This window comes from Habropoda laboriosa, unplaced genomic scaffold (genome assembly GCF_001263275.1).
Source record: "Habropoda laboriosa isolate 0110345459 unplaced genomic scaffold, ASM126327v1 scaffold11, whole genome shotgun sequence".
Taxonomy (NCBI): Eukaryota; Metazoa; Arthropoda; class Insecta; order Hymenoptera; family Apidae; genus Habropoda; species Habropoda laboriosa.
In genome coordinates, this window is record NW_017100150.1 from 69,495 (window position 1) to 88,632 (window position 19,138).

At 31.7% G+C, this 19,138-nt stretch overlaps 1 protein-coding gene across 1 annotated transcript in view; it reads right to left on the minus strand.

Moving 5' to 3' along the window:
• LOC108575059 overlaps nt 1–19,138 on the minus strand; it is a 134,571-nt gene that overhangs the window by 42,833 nt on the left and 72,600 nt on the right. Inside the window, exons 2-3 of the mRNA XM_017937768.1 lie at nt 17,670–17,872; nt 2,390–2,638 (exon numbers count right to left, since the gene is read on the minus strand). Of these exons, the coding sequence (XP_017793257.1) occupies nt 2,390–2,638; nt 17,670–17,872 (452 nt within the window). The remainder of the gene's footprint in view (nt 1–2,389; nt 2,639–17,669; nt 17,873–19,138) is intronic.

The following is a 19,138-nucleotide window of genomic DNA, read 5'->3' on the forward strand; positions in this document are numbered from 1 at the left end:
TAATTTTTTCTAAAATTCATTTTTTCTCGTGAAATCTTAATCGGTGGTTTAAATAACTACGAAAGAGGGTAATATATTTAACTTTCCGGATTGGTGATCTTCCCTTGTGAGTGTATTCATAACAAACGCTACTTATTGCTACATTATTCTGTGTATAAGAAAAACAAAATTCACGAACCAACAATTTTGTCCTAGTTAAATAAAATTTGTATACGGATTTAAATAAGGTAGAATCTAATTACATCGTAGCACTAAAATCTGAAAATCAGACAGCACGTCAGATCGCGACTCGGATGGAAAATTATTTTATTCCGGCATTGGTCAAATCGTGGTCGGGTGCGATAAAAATGTATAGTGGAATAAGCGTTTAAAGTTCCTACTTGAAACGTATCGCGTATTATTCGACAAACAACATATCTACGTGTTACACTTTGCAACTGAACTTTGATCGACGTCTTTTCGCGACAACTTATACATACAATGTATTTATGTATTATGTATAACGCAATAGAACGAACGACGGAGTATAAATTCCGATATTTTACACGGGAAACGAAATAATTGTCTGATAAACCGCGGAGAAACCGAATTAATCGTAAAAGAATTATCGCAATATCTTTAGACGGATACAGAGAAAAGAGTGGAAATTAGTGATCTATAAAATTTATGTTGATCTTTATGCAAATCGAAGGAATTTCCATCTGAGTAAAAATAGAATATAATAAGCTGAGACATTATGTACACTCAGTTTTATGACGACGAAATATATTGTATCTCTTTATTTTTATTAACAAAATGAGACGAATGTATTGTTTGTATTTTTCACGACGAACTTAATATCGTTCGAACTGAAATATTCGGACACGATGGTCGCCGTCCATTTTCATTGACCTAATTCATTTTTCTATAATTATTATACTTTGTCCCGTCTGGCGAAGAATTTTGTTTAAATGTACTGGAAGTTTACTCGTGTTCTTTTGAATTTGGAAAATTCAGGCAGAATTATAAATATACTGTATAGCAAAAGTGAATTTAAGTAAATTGAGATGCTGCTTTAATTTGAAATAATTTCTAAACAGAGAATTCACAGAGAAAAAAACGTGGGACAGCATAATATGTAGTTATAACTGTTATAATATATAAACAGAACATTAAATTGCGTGTAAAGTAGAGAAAATATATGATATAATTTATTTCGTGGTATTATAATGAACAAACTTTGAATAAATTTTTCATGCGTATAAAAAGAATTATTTAACATAATAATTTCAGCTTAACTATAGCTATTTTTCATCTATGACCACAGGTTAACCTGATTTTTAATCCTTACGAACTTACCATCACCGCAAGAAAATAATAAGATCGTTAAAACGTAGTTATTTATTGAAGAAAGTTGCAAAAATGTATAGAAAATGGTTGGAAGTATAAATTTATAATAAAAGTTGTGAAAATTTATAAATTATACAGTGTTATAATATTATTATAGAAGAATGGAAATCTCCCACGAAAAGATAATCTCCCGTCCGACCGTGTTAAAGTTTTTGCTCATGACTTTGAGGAGATGGCACCGACACTAAATATATAAGGACCTCGATGACCTTCCGCGAAATCAGTTACCCTTAATTACCCTGAATTAATAATGATTCTCCTACTACTGTAAGTCTTATAATGTATATTTTATGATCAAGAATGCTAGTCTTGTCAACGTGGGTCGCCCGTGCTCCACGCAACGTGAATAGAAAGTCATTAAAAATCGGACCGGCAGCGAAAGCGTTAAATGCAATATTTGTGTTTCATAGTGAAGAATTTAACAATGATCGTACTGTATTACTATTATTTATTAATAGTTTTATAATCTTATAAATTGTCACGGTTAGAATTATAATCAAATTTGATTCTTCCACTGAAATTAATACGGATTCGAATCAAATACATTTTCACAGAACATCATAAAATACGATTATAAAACAGCATACTTCATTTGTTATAAAATAAAAAAATATGTAATCTTTAATCATTCTGTATAGAATAAAGTTAAATTGCTTTTCCAAAACTTCATGCAATTTTATATTCTCCAGGATGTATTAGTTGACAACTTTCCACGAAGTCTAATAAATTCAATTTATCGTTTATACATTTTGCAGCTTCAATCTCCGCGAATATTTAATTAATAAAATATATGCTCCATTTGCATTTCTAAAACGCGTAAAAAGTATCCATAAATTTTAAATACGATAAATAACAAGTTGTTATCAAAACATCTATCAAACAGTACTCTGCTATCAAAAAATTTCTCGTTTGTCACACGACGATCGTTAATTGAGTTCAAAGAGAAAGGAAGAGTGTTGTTTCATAGCAGGCAAGATATGCACAAAGGATCTCAACTTACCGAGCATCTTGACACCCTGAACAGGACTCAGGGGGTAAAAATCTCCGTGTAGAGGACAATGGAAACCGACCCTACGCTCCCTTCTTCTCGCCCTTCTGGTGAGCATGCAAAGCAACACACCAAGGGCGAGCATAAGGGCGCCCACGACTATGCAGATTGGTCCAAGAATCCGTGAGTTTCCCGTGAACGCGATTCTAGCCGCGTACGAGTCCTTATCCTCGTCCTCGCCGGGTCCACGATACGAAGCAGCTGAAAACAGGCAAACAAAGGGTGTGTCAGAATTAATCGCACAATATTGGCCATTTTTTACCTCCTAGCAAGCAACTGTCCGGCTTCTTTGTCGACGCAATTTCTCTCCTCTTGTCACTGCAACCCTCGCATTTTTCTCGCGACAGCAACGCGTCAAGATGGATAATCTTCTTCCGTTTTCCCGTTTTAACTCTATTAAACAAGAATTTGTTTCGCGCGACGATGGAATTTTTAAGGCGGATCGCGAAACGCGTTTAACGACAATTCGCAATTCGCATAGTTCCCTAAGCTTTTTTCTGAATAACGCAGTTTCAGCGCCGGCGCATTATTAATATTTCACATTTAATCTTCCGAGATGCTCGCGGCTAAGTTTACGCTTCCATGAACAAACGGCAATTTAGGAGTGAATAGGAGTGAAGAGAGGAGGATTTTCTATTAAACAAATACACAGAAAAACCGGTGATGCTCTAGATTTCAACTTCTTAGAACTACTTCGATATACTACTGGCAAAATTATCACATATCGGGAAAAAATTATGGCTGACCATAATTGTTTCCAAGTACGATACTCGTTAAAGTAGCAACAGACATATATTATAAAGATAAGCTGAACAACTAGGCCCGGAACAATATTTTCCATTGTATATTGTTATTTTATTCGTGAAAAAATGCAAATATATAAATACCGAATCTTCGAATTGAAATTAGTTCGTATATACTACCTACACACATCTACAGGGTGTTCAACAACAGTTGCTAGAAAATTTGAGGGGTGTTTCTACAAGCTAAGATAAAACAAAGATAAAAAATAAAAAAATTTCGTTTGAGGCTTCGTTTTTTAATTATTAACGTTTAAAAATCGGCTGAAATGTCCCTGGAGCCCAGCAACCTCCGTACACCGACGAATGTAGGTCAGGTCAAGATACGGGGGGTACAGTGGTCTTCAAAACCTACGACACATGGCCAATACAGGCGTGTATGCCGGAAAGTTCTTCAAATATGTATTCCATTGTATACTGTAATATAACAAACACAACGTACAGTTGGTCGAAACGATATAGAGAGGTCGTAAATTCAAGCATTAAGCGGCGACACACACCGATTGACGTAGCCGCGTCCAGGACCGTGCGTCATTTGTGAACTGACATATAAAATTTCTGCTTATGACCTTTCGTTTAAGGTATACAGTATTAAACTTCCGCCGCCTCCTGCTCAATAGTGATTCCCGTATTGGTAAAAATTAATCTGCAACTGACGCAAATATATTTTTTATATATACTACAGCTAAAGCATCAATTTTCTGCAGGAAGGATCTAACAAGGACGTAATTTTCAAAAATTCGTTTAGTAATGTAAACATTAAGGAAATCGTTAATAAATGTCTTGTCAATAATTATCATGATATTGACATCGCTTAGTAGAAGAAACATAAGGCCAAGAGAAAAAAATTATACAAAACTAAAACAAACGAACTTATTATTTTATAATAGAATTGGTGGTATAATATAATGGTGGTAAAGTCGAATATTTTGAGGATTATTATACCCTCCCTGTTTTCACGTGTCCCATATTCGTTGGTGTGGGGAGGTTTGCTCGGTTACGGGGATATTTTCAAACGTTAATAACTAAAAAATACAGCATCGAACACAATTTTTTTCTTTGATTTTAGTCTTGTATCGGTTACTAGAATCACCTCTTAAATTTTCTACCGACAATTACCCAACATCTTGTATAGCTGCATTAAAATATGAGAGCCTACGTACGAAGTCACCGTAATTACCAAGTCCCCAGCGACTATAAAAACACCAATGACGGGCGACTAGCCAATCACGACGACTAATGAGGTGCATTATTCAAATGCACGCTTTCTAGAGGAAAAGAATGCGTACCAACGGAACGGTAGAAACAATCCAAACACAGTTTCTAATCGTTATCCGGTTATTGACAGTCTCGATGTATTTAACAAATCATCAAACAATTTTATCGACATCCTTACAAAATGTGTTATTCGACCAGATATTTTTGTGACGAAGTGTAGGTATATACATATATATATATATCACGAACCAGAAGAGAAATTCGAAATCCCGAGGATAAAAGCAACAGTATTGTTGCCTAGAAAACTTCGCGTGTCTGCGAAAGCTTCTCTTCATTTAATCGAAACGTACCATTGCTTCGGTTTCACAATGCATTTAGAAACCGTACTGTATCGAGCTTGATGCACGAAAAAGGAGTAAGAAATTTTATTTCTTGCTATGGGAAAGGGTAGAAACATTCCTACTACGCTGAACGCGAATCACGCCGATCCACGCTTTATCTTTATTATTGTTCCAAAAGACCGGAAGATACTGATTAAGCGTGGAAACGAGTGGGAGAGTCTTAAAGGAACTTTCTTGCGAGTTGCAGGAGAAAGTCATTTTCCTCCGCAACGATCTCTATAAGGGAAGAAACTACAGAGCGAGCGATAGGGAGAGGGAGAGAGAGAGGAAGAGAGAGAGAAAGAATGCTGAGACCGAACTGATGCACACGTAATCTTTCCTCGTGTACTCGATTTCATTGCACGCGAAATCTGAACGTGGATCTAAACCAGTGTAGGTAGACGAAAAAATATTCATTCCAGGGGAAAGTTCGTGTAACCAAGTACACCCATCGTTTTGGATAAATAACTGTTCTTTCCTGAAACGAAGTGAATTATCATCGAGGAAATATTAGTGTAGAAATTATGTAGAAAGTAATTCCGTACCTTTTTCTTCACGAACCTCGATGTTTATTTACAACAAAATCAAACACAATTTTAACCCTCCGTTGGCAACCTGGGTCTTTGATGACCCAAGCCAAATTTCACTCTTGTATTTCTTCGAGAAGAATTTTTATTTTTATTGGAAAAAGTTTGGAACATTTGACTTAACGAACGATTGTATAATGTAGTAGAGACTTTGATAAGTGTCTTAGAATTTTTTCAGATTTCTTTAAAGCCTAGAATAGTAAGAAAATTAGACCTATAGAGCGTCAGAAAATATGTTTGCCTACGGAGGGTTAAATGATCTCCATTATTTTGGATAACCTTTTCCCATTTATCGGGTAAGTAATGAATTCCTCTTCTGAAAAATATGGCTATTTTGAGTTGGTAAACTCGTCAAGACTTTACGAAAAAAAGGTACCGAATTAATTTGAACACCCAATAAATTAACGTTTTCATGACTTATGTGATTGTGTTAAAATATTAAGTTGTCCGAGAAGTTCGTACTGATTTTCAATCAGTAGTGTTTTAATATGTTCAAATATACATATAAAACTCGATGAAAAAATACGAAGTCGCATATACAGGGTGAACCGCGAAACGTGATCACCTTAAATAATTTCGTACTTAGTGGACCGATCGAAATTTTTTTTGTATACTATAGTTAGCTCAGGGGCCTCTTTGATTCATATTAAGCGAGAAAAAAGAAAATTTCGATCGGTTCACTAACCGTGGAATTATTCAAAGTGATTACATTACGCGGTTCACACTTTATATTAAAAAAATTTTCTTCACATAGATATGCTTGAAAGAGACTTTTAAGATGACAAAGAAGAAAATTTCAATCAATTGACAATCGATAAAAATCGGAAAATGTGAATTTTTTGGACAGCCCAATAATTAGTTTGCACGTATTTACGTTCTTTTTTAACTAACTTTCGATAGGTCTTTTCAACTTATTTGCAACCGTCATAATGGTACGCATATTGTGCCCAAATTAGACCGGATGGTAGAACAATACGCAAGGTAATTGTAGAGACTGGGACAAGGTATAACTCTTTTCTGCACGAAAATGGAGCAAAACGATAGTGAGTTGAATGGTTTAATAGAGTATAAATGTATGTAATAAAATTGTTTCTATAAATGTAACGATACAAATGAAATTATACGTTTCTCTTTATACAAATCGCTTATCTAGACATTTCGTGTATAAAAGTATTTAATCAAGGTGAGGTCGAAAAACAAATATTACTTACGAGAAATTGCCGGAAAGTAGATTTATATTTTTAACCCTTTGCACTCTGAATTCTTTTTTCATTTTCTTTCCAATAACTGCACATTATTTTAAGTGTTTTATTCAAAAAGTACTTCAAAGGCAATTGGTGGATAGGAAGCAATATAAACAATTGCTTCATTATACATATATGACACTTTTCTGTAACAATTGGACTTGTTTGTTATAAAAAATGGACATATACATGTAACGTTGCTTGTCTAAGTATAAAAAAAATATTGCGAAATATAATACATATTTAAACTGGCAATTTAAAAATGTCGAGTGTCACTCGACATAGGAGTACCTGTGAATAAAATTTATGTTGACAGGAGAGTGCAAAGGGTTAATTTATAAAAAATGAATATGAATTTTAAATTTTCACTTATCGCCTCTGAATTTATTCCAATACATGCTGCAGTAATTCGTTTTTTCTTATTTTCCCGTGTAGTCGGTACTTCTTCGAAAAAAACGAACTGATAAAAAATTTACTATAATCATCTTAAAGACTTCTTTAAACCATATTGTGCAACACAAACAAAATTCGATCGATTTACTAACAACAGAATCTAAGGTGATCACGTTAGACGGTTCACCCCGTATAAAGGCAGAACAGCAACCTCTCCGAGTGGTCCCCTTGATCTTTGTTGTTGTTGCTTAAGAATTCATGAAAATTCGGAATTATTGGGTGTATACAAAAGTTTCCATCGCTTGTAAATCGGTGGCATTAAGAGGCACTGTACGCTTCTCTTCTTATTTAAATTTTCACAGTAGGTATTTATGACAATACTACTGTTAATTCAACATACTGAATTAATATTGAGTATTAATATTATATTATTATTTTGGTAACGACTAATCATAAATATAATAAAAAATATTACATTCTCCAGAAAAATAGTATGGGAACTTTTGCACAGACCTAATATCCTGAAAAATTCAATTACAAATGAATAGTAAAATAGTGAAATACAAAAACGGATTAAATAACCTTCGAACCTTCTGCTAAGTAAATTTGAAAATCGAAAACTTGAAATGGTAAAACATAGTTTCTCAAATTTATCACATTAGGACTATGCAAAAGTTCTCATAGTATTTTTGAGGAGAATGTGTATTTATTTTTTATTGTATTTATAATTATCGTTATTAAAATAATAATAATAATATAATATTAAAACAATATACTCACTGTTATGAATATTAACTGTGAAAATTTTAAAAAGAAAAGAAATATACAATGCCTTTTAGTGCCATTGATTTAATAAATACTAGCGTAATATAAGTTCTCTTGCACAAAATGAACCCAATTTAACACAATGGATAAAATTAAACATATAACTTTTGTTGCATAAAAATGGATCCGTACATTCACAGAAACATTTGTCAACCTTAAACCTGAATAGATGATTGGATGAAAAGTGAAAAATCGAAAATTCCCCGATATGTGACTCAATATGCGAAGTAGTTCACGAGCAAAGAAGAGACAAATAGCGGGGAACGAAGGGGAAATGGGCTACAGGACCGGTCTGTCTCATCGAGAGAGCCGGAGGCAAGAAAAAGAATGGCGAAGGAGGTTGGGAAGGACTGACCGGTTTTGATAAATCAGTTGGTAACAACGGACCAGACCCGTATCCGAGAAACCGTGGTCAACAAGTAAACGACCAGCTGTTGCCTGTTGGTGAACAGCCGAGCCTTTCTTCCTTTACTTCTTCTTTCTCTTCTTCTTCCTCTCCTTCTCCTTCGTGACATAAACGCTCCATTGGCATCGTCGGGTTCGATCACCTCGAAGAATAGTGGTTCTCAAATGACACGCCGTAATGAGTCAATTTTTCACCGAGATAAAGGACTGCGTGACACAAATTTCAACGTCCATTTGAAAAACAAACATTTCTACCGAAACGATGAAAACGCAATTTCAATTGCGAAAAGTTTTGACGAATATTCTCACGATCTGATATATTCTTAATGTACCTTGAAAATAAGTTATTTTTCAGGCTTCGATTGAAACGATAATTGAAGTAAATTAGCTTATTGTCTGTGTTACATTAACCCTTTCGTGAACGAATTTTTTTTTGAATTTTTGCTATTTATTTACCGATAATCACGTTTAGAATGGAAACTTCTATTCAGATCAATTTTTGTTCGAAAACTCAGATGGAATACATGCGTCTCACTGGTCATGAAAGGGTTAATTGCACGAGAAGTTGTTAAAGAATAAAGTTGGAAAAGTTGCTTATCGATAAGAGAATTTCATGTCACGTGGTTAACTATTCGTGTAATTTTTAATTATTTCATTACATGTTCGAAATTAATTGGCCACTTTCTCAACTGTTAATGACGTCACGAATTACCTTTCATTTTTTACAACCTCGACATACACTATTTCCTGATACGTTTTAGATAAAAAATGTATAAAATTGTAGGGCGAAATATGCGAATAAGAAAAAAAGATCAAAAGAAACTATGACGAAGAAATCGAACTATGTGGTAAGATTTATACTACGGTTTTTAATGCCTAATGGATTTTAAATGCACGCCTATTTACTGAATGATAATCAAATTTATTAAAGGGCTTAAAATTTCAATCAACCTAAACTTATATTGATAATTTGCAATTTCAGTGAGTACTAGCATCAGCTAAATATTGTACATTGATTGTGTCAGAGTAATAGAATACGAATTGAAAGGTGGAACTGACTAAATAATCACACTAAAGTCTTATCACTTTATGTGGTAATTCCAAGCGATGAATGTGTCTCTGTAATTGAAAGTAAGTGTTACATAGAGAAACGAAATAACAAACTTCAATGTTATTTGAAATACTATGTAATATTGGTAAATTATGCCCGACATTTTGTATAGTATTAATACCTTCAACCGAACTTGCAAAACTCTCAAGAATGTTAAAACAAATGTTACACTTTGCTTAAATGTTATTAACTTATTCACGTTAATCTAGGGAATTCGATTTGATGAAAATTTTAAGTTATACACGAATTTAATGAAAATTTAATAGTTTTTAGTAATAGATTTCTACAAATTTTATGATAATCACTAAACAATATTACAGCTTATTCTATGCTAAAATATGCTTAATTGGAACAAAAACCAGGAATTACTAAAAGTTATACGAGTGTTTCAAGCTTCGCTAAACATTGGTCGTTTGACCCTTTAAAAAGTAGAAACAATAACTTTGTAATTACAAAATTCAAATATAGTAAATGAAACCGAAAAGAATTCTAGTATTTCTAAATTGTCATGTTTCAAGCTTCACTGTGATAGTATTCAATTCCAATTTTTATACCATTATTTTATCATTTTCTATTATTGTAATTTTGTTTTTTCACCTTATTTAAAGTACATATACAAAGTGTATACACTCAGTGAAAAAAGTTTCCGCACACCTCATTCAAATTTATTTAATGTTGTATAATTTGAACAGAGAAGGCAGTAAATAAGTAATATTTACATTATTTTATTTAGAAACATAACGTTTACTATTCATATAAAGGAAAATGATTTACATTTGTTTGTTAACGATTAAATAAATAGATATTTTCTATTGTGGGAAAAATATTTTGAATAACGTCTTTTGTACTTGCTTGTGAAACAAGAAACTAACTTGTATTTGCTTCTGGAGCCTTGTTTGTGGACATTTTGCTCATTTCTTAGATATTTTACAGAAATGTCCGTCTCATTTCCATTGCATTATTCTTTATCCTTAGTTTCGTTTTAATAAACGGATGCAAAACATTTTTCTGTGCATTAATAGCAAATATTACATTTCTAAATAAAATAACGTAAATATTATTTATTTACTACCGTTTCTGTTCAAATTATGCTACGCTAAATAAATTCTACTGAAGTGTACGAAGACTTTTTTCACCAACAAGGGAACATCTTGAAATGATCACTGATATTGACGAAACTTTGGTATATGGTAGTAATTCTCAAAAAAATATTCCATACGTATTTTTTATATCGGCAATCGTTCACGGTGAAGGAGTGAAAATCGCCCTCAAAGTTTGGGGTAATAAACATATTTAGTCTAATATCTCGAAAATCATTAGAGACGAGAAATAGTGTAAATTGACGAATTTCGTATTTTTCTACAAATTTGAAAAATAAAAAATAATTTTCTTTTTAAATTTTGTCCTTGAAGAATACAAGATTCGTCAATTTACACAATTTCTCCATCTCTAATAATTTTCGAAATATTGAACTAAATACATTTACTGCCTCCAACTTTGAGGACGATTTTCATCCCTTCACTGTGGACGATTAAGGATATAAAAAAATATGTGTGAAATACTTTTCTGAGAACTACTATACCCCAAAGTTTCATAAAAATCAGTAATTATCACTTCAAGATGTTCCCTACTTAGTGTATTCTACGGTACTCTATAGAAGAAGGAACTAAAAGAACGCAATTTACGACCAGGTTTTACTAGAACAAAAGGCTTCTTAAAAGATTAAACAGGATCGTGCACGATGCAGTAGGATTATGCGCCGAACATTATATAACTGGGATTACTTTATCGAGGTTTGTAATATCATCGTATAATAAGGATCGCAACTGTTAGCTGGTTCAAAGGGGTATAGAATTCATGTCCTTGAATAACCTTTGACTTTCTGTATTTAATGCTTATTGATTATCCGAACAATCTTCGATTATTCCCAAGGGAGAGGATTGTTATTTATCCCTTGCATATACACGTGGTTCAGTTGATGTAGCGATTTCTTTTCAATCAATCACCGTGAAATGACTTTACCGTCGTTCGAATATCTGCTGCCTGCACAGCTTAGAAACAAGGCTTCTTATTCAACATAACTAATCGAATTCCGCAAATGTGAGAGAGGCTTTTGTTAGATCGGCGAATATCGAACTTGGAGATTGGAATGTGTATCCATTATGGTATATCTTACGTTTTCTCGTGTATGTATAAATACATACATATGTACTTATGTACACACATATTTCCTTCCGCGTACCTGCTTGCCTATTTTGCATCCAAATTTGGGTATTTCTTTATGAAACTCTGTTAATTGTTCTTGGAAGCTGCTGACATTTAACCCTTTGGACACCTTCGTCGAGTGTGACTCGATATCAGTTTTATTCACAGGTATGAATGAAGTAATTTTTAAATTGCCAGTTTAAATATGTATTATATTTTGCAATATGTTTTTTACCTGAGTGAGCGATAGGTACACATATATGTATATGACCCTTAATGCTATTTTCACTATAATTAGTAAAAAAAATTGTTTAAATTGGTTCCTATCGACCAAATATCTTTCGAAGTGCATTTCGAATAAAATTTTTAAAATAATAGAGAGTTATTGAAAAGAAAATTTAAAAAAAAATTTGGAGTTCAAAGGGTTAAGGCGCTAATTTGCCAAATTGGTTAACTCCACGAAACAGAAGGTAGGGAAAATTGATGAAATTATATACATCAAATATAAACATTAATATTATCATTTTTTATACCGTTGCATTAAAAATTTACTTAGCTAAATTCTTGTAAGTGTTTCAATTACATTATTACAACGAATTACTTTAGAGTATGGAGTTAATAACATTGATTTCTGAAATAAATGATTTATTATTCAACGGCCGTACGAATTTTTGTCATTTAACAGTGTTAAGACTAATTATTAAAGAAATTTATTTTAAATATAAAAAATAAGCGTCAAACAAGTGCTTTAGCACTAAAATTAAAAAAAATTCGAAAGGTGGAGTTAACCACTTTAGCCTGTGAACGGTTCATTTATTAAAAACTAGTTCCTAGTTTAGTTAGAGTTATATGGGCACAAGGTATTCAATAATCAATGAGAGATATTTTAAGAGATTGTCCTATACGATAATATCAAATTATTATTGCAACTTCGTTTTCAGTCACAAATGTTTGCTACATTAGTCAAAGAATGCCTACAGTACATCGAAAAATTGACGGTCAGAAAAATTTTGAACAAAGGAACAGTTCGTGATGGTAGAAATACAGAGAAATTTTGGATAATAGCAAAAAATGTACAAATGTATATATATATATTTTTGTATATTTAGAGTTGTTTTTCTCGAAATCAGTACATCATTCAGTATAAAAATGAAATCAGTACGGAGCCTTTAAAATCAGTACTGTACTGAATAAATCAATACGTCTGATATGTACACTTTATGTATACTACATGTATGCACAAAATACGTGGCATACAAAATAATTCTAAACACTGCACTAAAGATACATCTTTGTCTCAACTAAAGCTATGACAAATTAACAGAAGTAAATATTGCACAATTTAATATTCCCTCTTTTTATAACTGCACTTCTTCCAAGAGAAGTGATAGTAAATCTACATCTAACAAATCCAATTATTAGGCCATCCCACGAATAATGTCGCTTCTTATCTTGGTTCGATGTTCGTACACATCAAGAACAAATAACTGAACTGGGAATTAATACCACATCTCGGATATTCTCCTGGCCATTGAATTACCATCTATTTCATTCATTATAGAATTTTTCAGATGACAGAAACTTTAAAAATACACATCACTTAAAGTTAACATTAGATCAGTTTTTTAATTCAACAGAAGAATTCTTTTAAAAAGAGAATTGAAAAGGTGCCTGAAAATATTGCAAATGATCTGTACAAACAATGGTCAATATATCATAGATTAATAGTAAGTGTAAATACTATTATTTTTGTATTAAAACTGGGCTTTTAAAACGACATTGCTCATGGGATGATCATAATTTTGCTTTTTTACAGACAGAATTTCTTCAACTTAGTGTTACTTATCACGAAAATCGAAATATTGTTAACAATTTTTTTTTTCATTTTTACAAACAAAACGAGACAATTTTCGAACATCTCAAATTATTTACACATTCAGCCTTCTGCTTGTTAAAGAACCAATTAAACGAAATGCTTGTTAGATGAGATTAACACTATACGTAATAACTAAGTTTAACGTGATGTATGTGGAACGAGTTAAATAATACTTTCCTACAATCGTTTCATGGTGTAACAATGTTACGACTTCCTAGAAGACAATTTTTACGTGTTATGCCCAAAAACATATTGTTTAACCTCAAGTTTAACTTAATCTTGAGTTTACAAATTAACTTTGCTATGGTAACACTGTACTATATGGTATGTATGTGTGCGTCCATGTGTTATAAGACGAAAGACGTGTTATAACTGAATTATTCTACATTGTGCACAGAGATTACGGACTGTTAGTAGGTATCCCGGTTATTTTTAACATGGATATAAGAGATTTATGCAATATCTGATATAACAAAATGAATAGAACTAGTAAGTATCCTATACTGTCTTATAATACAGAGAAAAGAATATTAGTAGAAATACAAGTTATTTTAAAATTTGGACAAAAATATGTGTCCTACTGTATCTCCTTAACCCCTTAACATATGACAATGTGTCAGACTCGTGGCAGATTCTGGCGAAGATGTGAGAAAAATAGTTATATTAGTAAGAAAAATTAATTGTAATCCTAATTTTCGTTTGAATATGTAAGATGGAGGATTGCTAAATGTAATTAATCTGTGACAGATTAGTTTTTGTTACCTGATACAGTACTAAAACAGAAAATGGCTGACGCTTAGATGCATAGTCGGAAAAGAAATCATAGATTAAGGGGTTAATATACAGGGTGTATCTAATAACTGGGCCGAATTATAACTCGGTTGTTATTGAAAACAGAAAAATATTATAGTGGAACAATTAAATACTATGATGAAAAGTGTGAAAAATCGTGTAAGAAAATGTTTAGAATGCAATGGTGGGACATTTGAACATTTACTGTAGATTCTGGAAAAAGAGGTGAATATTTCGAAAAGTATTGAGTTTTTCACGATTGTACCCTAATACTTTTTTATTCAGAATAGCACATAGAATCGATTCAAGTAAAAAAATCGTAGAGAAGCATTCAAAAAACGACTGCAATTGCACTTTGCAACTGCACCGATGCACTTCCGTAAAAAGCCGCATTACAGGATGATGCAGCCAGTTAAACCATGCAAAACTTTCCTCTACAATTTTCTTCTATGTTCAATAGCAACCGAGTTATATGTAACTCGGCCTACTTACACCCTGTATAAAAAGTTGATTAAGCGATTTAAAACATTTCAGTGTAACGCGTTCAAATAGGAAAATACAAGCAATTACTTAATGTCTGAAAGTACATTAAAAACAAACATTGGTTCCAAATCACTGGACACTGGAATTATTTGATCTGAATTTCTAGTTCACGTACTATACTGACTTCCAATTAATGTACAGAAGCCTTGTCAGAATTACATTTCACGATAATTACATTTTACATGGCCCAGAGAATGAAGAATGATTTACCGCCATCATCTATCAACCCAAAAAAAAGTTGCACCATTGTCTATTTTAATTCAGTGTATAAAGTTGAAAAATGTATGTACGTGTATAAAAAATGTTAACTAAAATTTCGTATAAATATTTTCACGTAAAAATTTTTGTAACTTTTTTGTTACACGTATGTATTCTTATCTGCTGTTTAAGTTAAATTTTGTATATTAAAGCAAGGAAAAAAGTTTAGAAAAATTGAAAATTTTGTGACATTCCCTTGGAATAGATTTGACACTCATTTGAAACAAAGAGTAACTATTAATACTACCGAAACAGAACTACATAATACACAAATTTCAAAAATAGAAACAAGTTTCAATGCTAAAGCCAAAATGATGAAAAGTGTGCATAAACATTTTCATGTTTCCCTGTATAAAATTGTAAGTATCAAAAATTACATGCATGAAGTATCAATTTCACTTGATTTTCTACTTAATAATCATGCATAGTATGGAAGTAAAAAATTCTGTTTAATTTAAGAACTTCGTTACTTATTCATTTAAGTTTAAACTTCATTTCAAAATCAAACTTAATAACAGGTTATCAAGTAAAATTAAACTATCACCCCGTTGTAAGATGTTAATTTAAATTGAAAAATTGCATAATGCATTTCGCAAAGAATTCTCATGTAAATGTGCTCACTTATTTATTTATAAATCGTGTAAAAGTTAGAATATGAAACAAATTCAACTTCGTTTCATTTTCAAAATGATTAGCTCAGAGTGTCAAAAGATTTAATATTTTTAAGTATCAATATTTCATGTTATCCTCCACATGTGGAACATTAAATGTAACTTTTCACTGATACTAATATCAATTACGAAAAATACTTTAACGTGCGCTCATGCATGTTTTCATGAGTATATTATCCATACGCGCAAGCAGCTGTGTACAATAGTAGTATTGGAGCATTTATGAATTGATGTACTCGTCAACTTTCTCGGACATTGCAATTCTATAATTTCCTGTGGCCCGTATACTTTCTCCAAAGTGGAAAGTTCCGAACGATTCTTCAATTAATACATGTATAGTAATTTTCCATTGAAGTGCAGCCGATAAATTCGTTGCTTATGCAATCTTATTGTAACATGTCTACATTCGTCTAATTATTATTATTGAGTATTAACTGTTCAATCGTTCAAATATTTATTATTATTGGACTGTGAATGTTTATAAAATATGTCGAAATATGCAAAAATATAACAGTAGCAAAAAGTATATGGGATATGTAATAAGTATACTGAAAATATGCCAAAATAATGGAATTATTATAACTTCATTATTTAAACATTATGATTATAATTTAAATAACAATAAATTATAAGCATTTTTCTATGTTAGCTGTAGTTAATTGATGATGTTTATCAATTAATTTATTTTTGCATATGTTCTTAAAAAAAGAAAATGCAAAACATATGCAATATGGAAAATATTCAAAATAAATAGTGTTATACATAGTTAAAATCTTCTAAATACAAAATAAATTCCTATCCAGGACTCACTTTATTACCAATAAAAATATGCATTTGAATAAACATCTGCAGTCTAATTATTATGTACATTAGCGTTCATAAGTATTGGGACACCCGTTATATTTGTATAGAAACTATTACATGACTTAACTCTTAACTACGGACATCTGTTTTTAAGACGTTACCAAAAACGTAGTTTCTCAGACTACTTTGGCAATATTATTTATTAAATCACTGTGTTGCAAATATAAATTTAATATACCTATTTCATTTAATGATATATGTACATGTATATATATCGTTTGTTAAGGTTTTTTACAAAATTTTATAGAAACAAATTCACTATCTGTTCAGAAATCATTTAAAAATGAAACAATTAATTAACTGCAGAGATACAACTTAAATTTCTCAATTTATTATAACTTTTAAGTTGACTAAATTGACTCTTAAGTCTACTTTTTATATTTTTTTAAAGCCAATACGTAATACTAATAATAAAGGATGTAACAAAAGCAATAATCGATGTTCGACCTTTATTACTTTTTGTAATATGGATAAAATTTTAATACATACTGTTTACTACATTAAAAAATATTTTTAATTTGAACAGTATAAAATTTATATTAAACTTAAATCAAAATTATGTACTTTATGCATATACATTCTTCGCGGTACATATACCGTTTCATTGTCTTTGAACTTTAAATATATTTAAAAAAACAGAAACGTAGGTATAGATATTAACAAATTTTTCCGGTAAGAATGAACGTCTAAAAATTCGAAGCTATACACATTTGCTAGAAAAGGTAATATTCGATACCGCGTATTCCCCATGCTACTCCTCTAATTGTAAGCGCAAACTTTCGTTAGGCTAAAAGCATTATATCAAACCGTTCTATTTATTACTCGTCAATCGATCTTTGAGTCGCGTATCGCGGCATTTATCTTGTCATCCGCTTGACGCAAAAAAAAAAAACAATTCCACAGAAGCGCTAACAACGCCGAAGGACTACCGAGAATCTTTTATTCGTTACTTTGTTCTGAGATTAGCAGAAAATTCCAACCGAACACAATGGTACCAAATGTAGAATATAAGTATGTAGATGGATAGATAGGTGGAAACAATAAGGTGGAAGATACAAACCAGTGAGCACAGCGCCGACGAGCATAAAGAGAAAGCCGAATGCCGGAAGAGCAATCTGGCAGTTCGCAGCTATTACAACCCCAGCTACCATGAGACCACCTTCGATCTTCTCCACCCTCAAGCGCGATATAGGGGTCGGACATTTTAATTTCGCCCCAAGTCCGCCACTCAGCACACCCTCCTCAGCCGCCATGGTGCTGGGCCTGGGATAATACATAAACAATAATACGTTTAGTCAATTATTCCTGCACTGAATCGTTTGATAACAGTACATATCTGTTATTGTCGTGTGATAACATGTTGTACATCTTAAATTTTACGGAACAATAATTAAACGTTGAAACAATTCTCGTATATCGTGTACATCATATACTAGGTGTCCAAGTTTCTGTCGATCAAACTTTGTGAGTGTGTTCTATGGGCATAGATAAGAGAAAAATGTTATATAAACATAGGTCGTTTGAAGCTTTATTGAAAAGTTATAACAATAATAGGAAATTACATATAACGGGTGTGTAGTTATGATTCAAAATAGGAAGAGGTCAGCGATATGTACATCTGACTTTATGCGAGCTGTGTTTACGATCTGAGGTCGTTGAAGGTGACGAATGTAACTTCTGTCAGTGTCATTCTTGTCTTATGTCAGGAACTGCAACTTCATTATCACTCCCTTCGTATTTCGTATTTTTGTTATAACTGTTTAACGAAGCTTCAAACGACCTATGTTTATATAAGACTTTTTCTTACGTTTACCGGTAGGAGGTACTGACAATTTTTGATCGGAAAAAACTGGAACACCCGGTATATTATTAACTGCGTGTCTAATATCTTGAACTAATTTTGTAAATATATTATCAGAAAATTTATTCTTTAGTGTGATATCGTGAACTTGGATTAAGAAATATATGAAAATTAATTAATAAATGTTTAACTTCCACATGATAGACTATACAATTATGTTAATTACTGTAACGAACGTTTATCTGACATGTGCAAAACAATTGAATATATTGCACTTTAACAGAATACATACGAGTAACCATGAAGTAAAACACTGTGTAATTACACATTATGTAAACAAATGCATAAATATTAGATAAAATATGTTGACATTGTAACTATTGAAAGGTACTCTTGAAATTATTAGAAAAAGGTAAATAAATATTGTTTATCAAATGAAACCTATTTATCAATTATTCCGAACATTATTATTATATCACTGCACGTTATAATATTCCTTCTAAGATTGCAATATAATAATTCTATTTATCAACAGTATAATATGTTTCTTCCAATAAAATGTCCGATAAAAATGAAAGATAAGAAGAAAATAAAGTACTGTTAATCATAAAACAAAATAGAAGTTACATGTAGCACAACTTCTGAAGTTTAAAATAAAATGTATATGCCAGTTTGAGTTACTATTATACTACTAAAAATATAATTTAAAACAATTTATTTAAATTAAA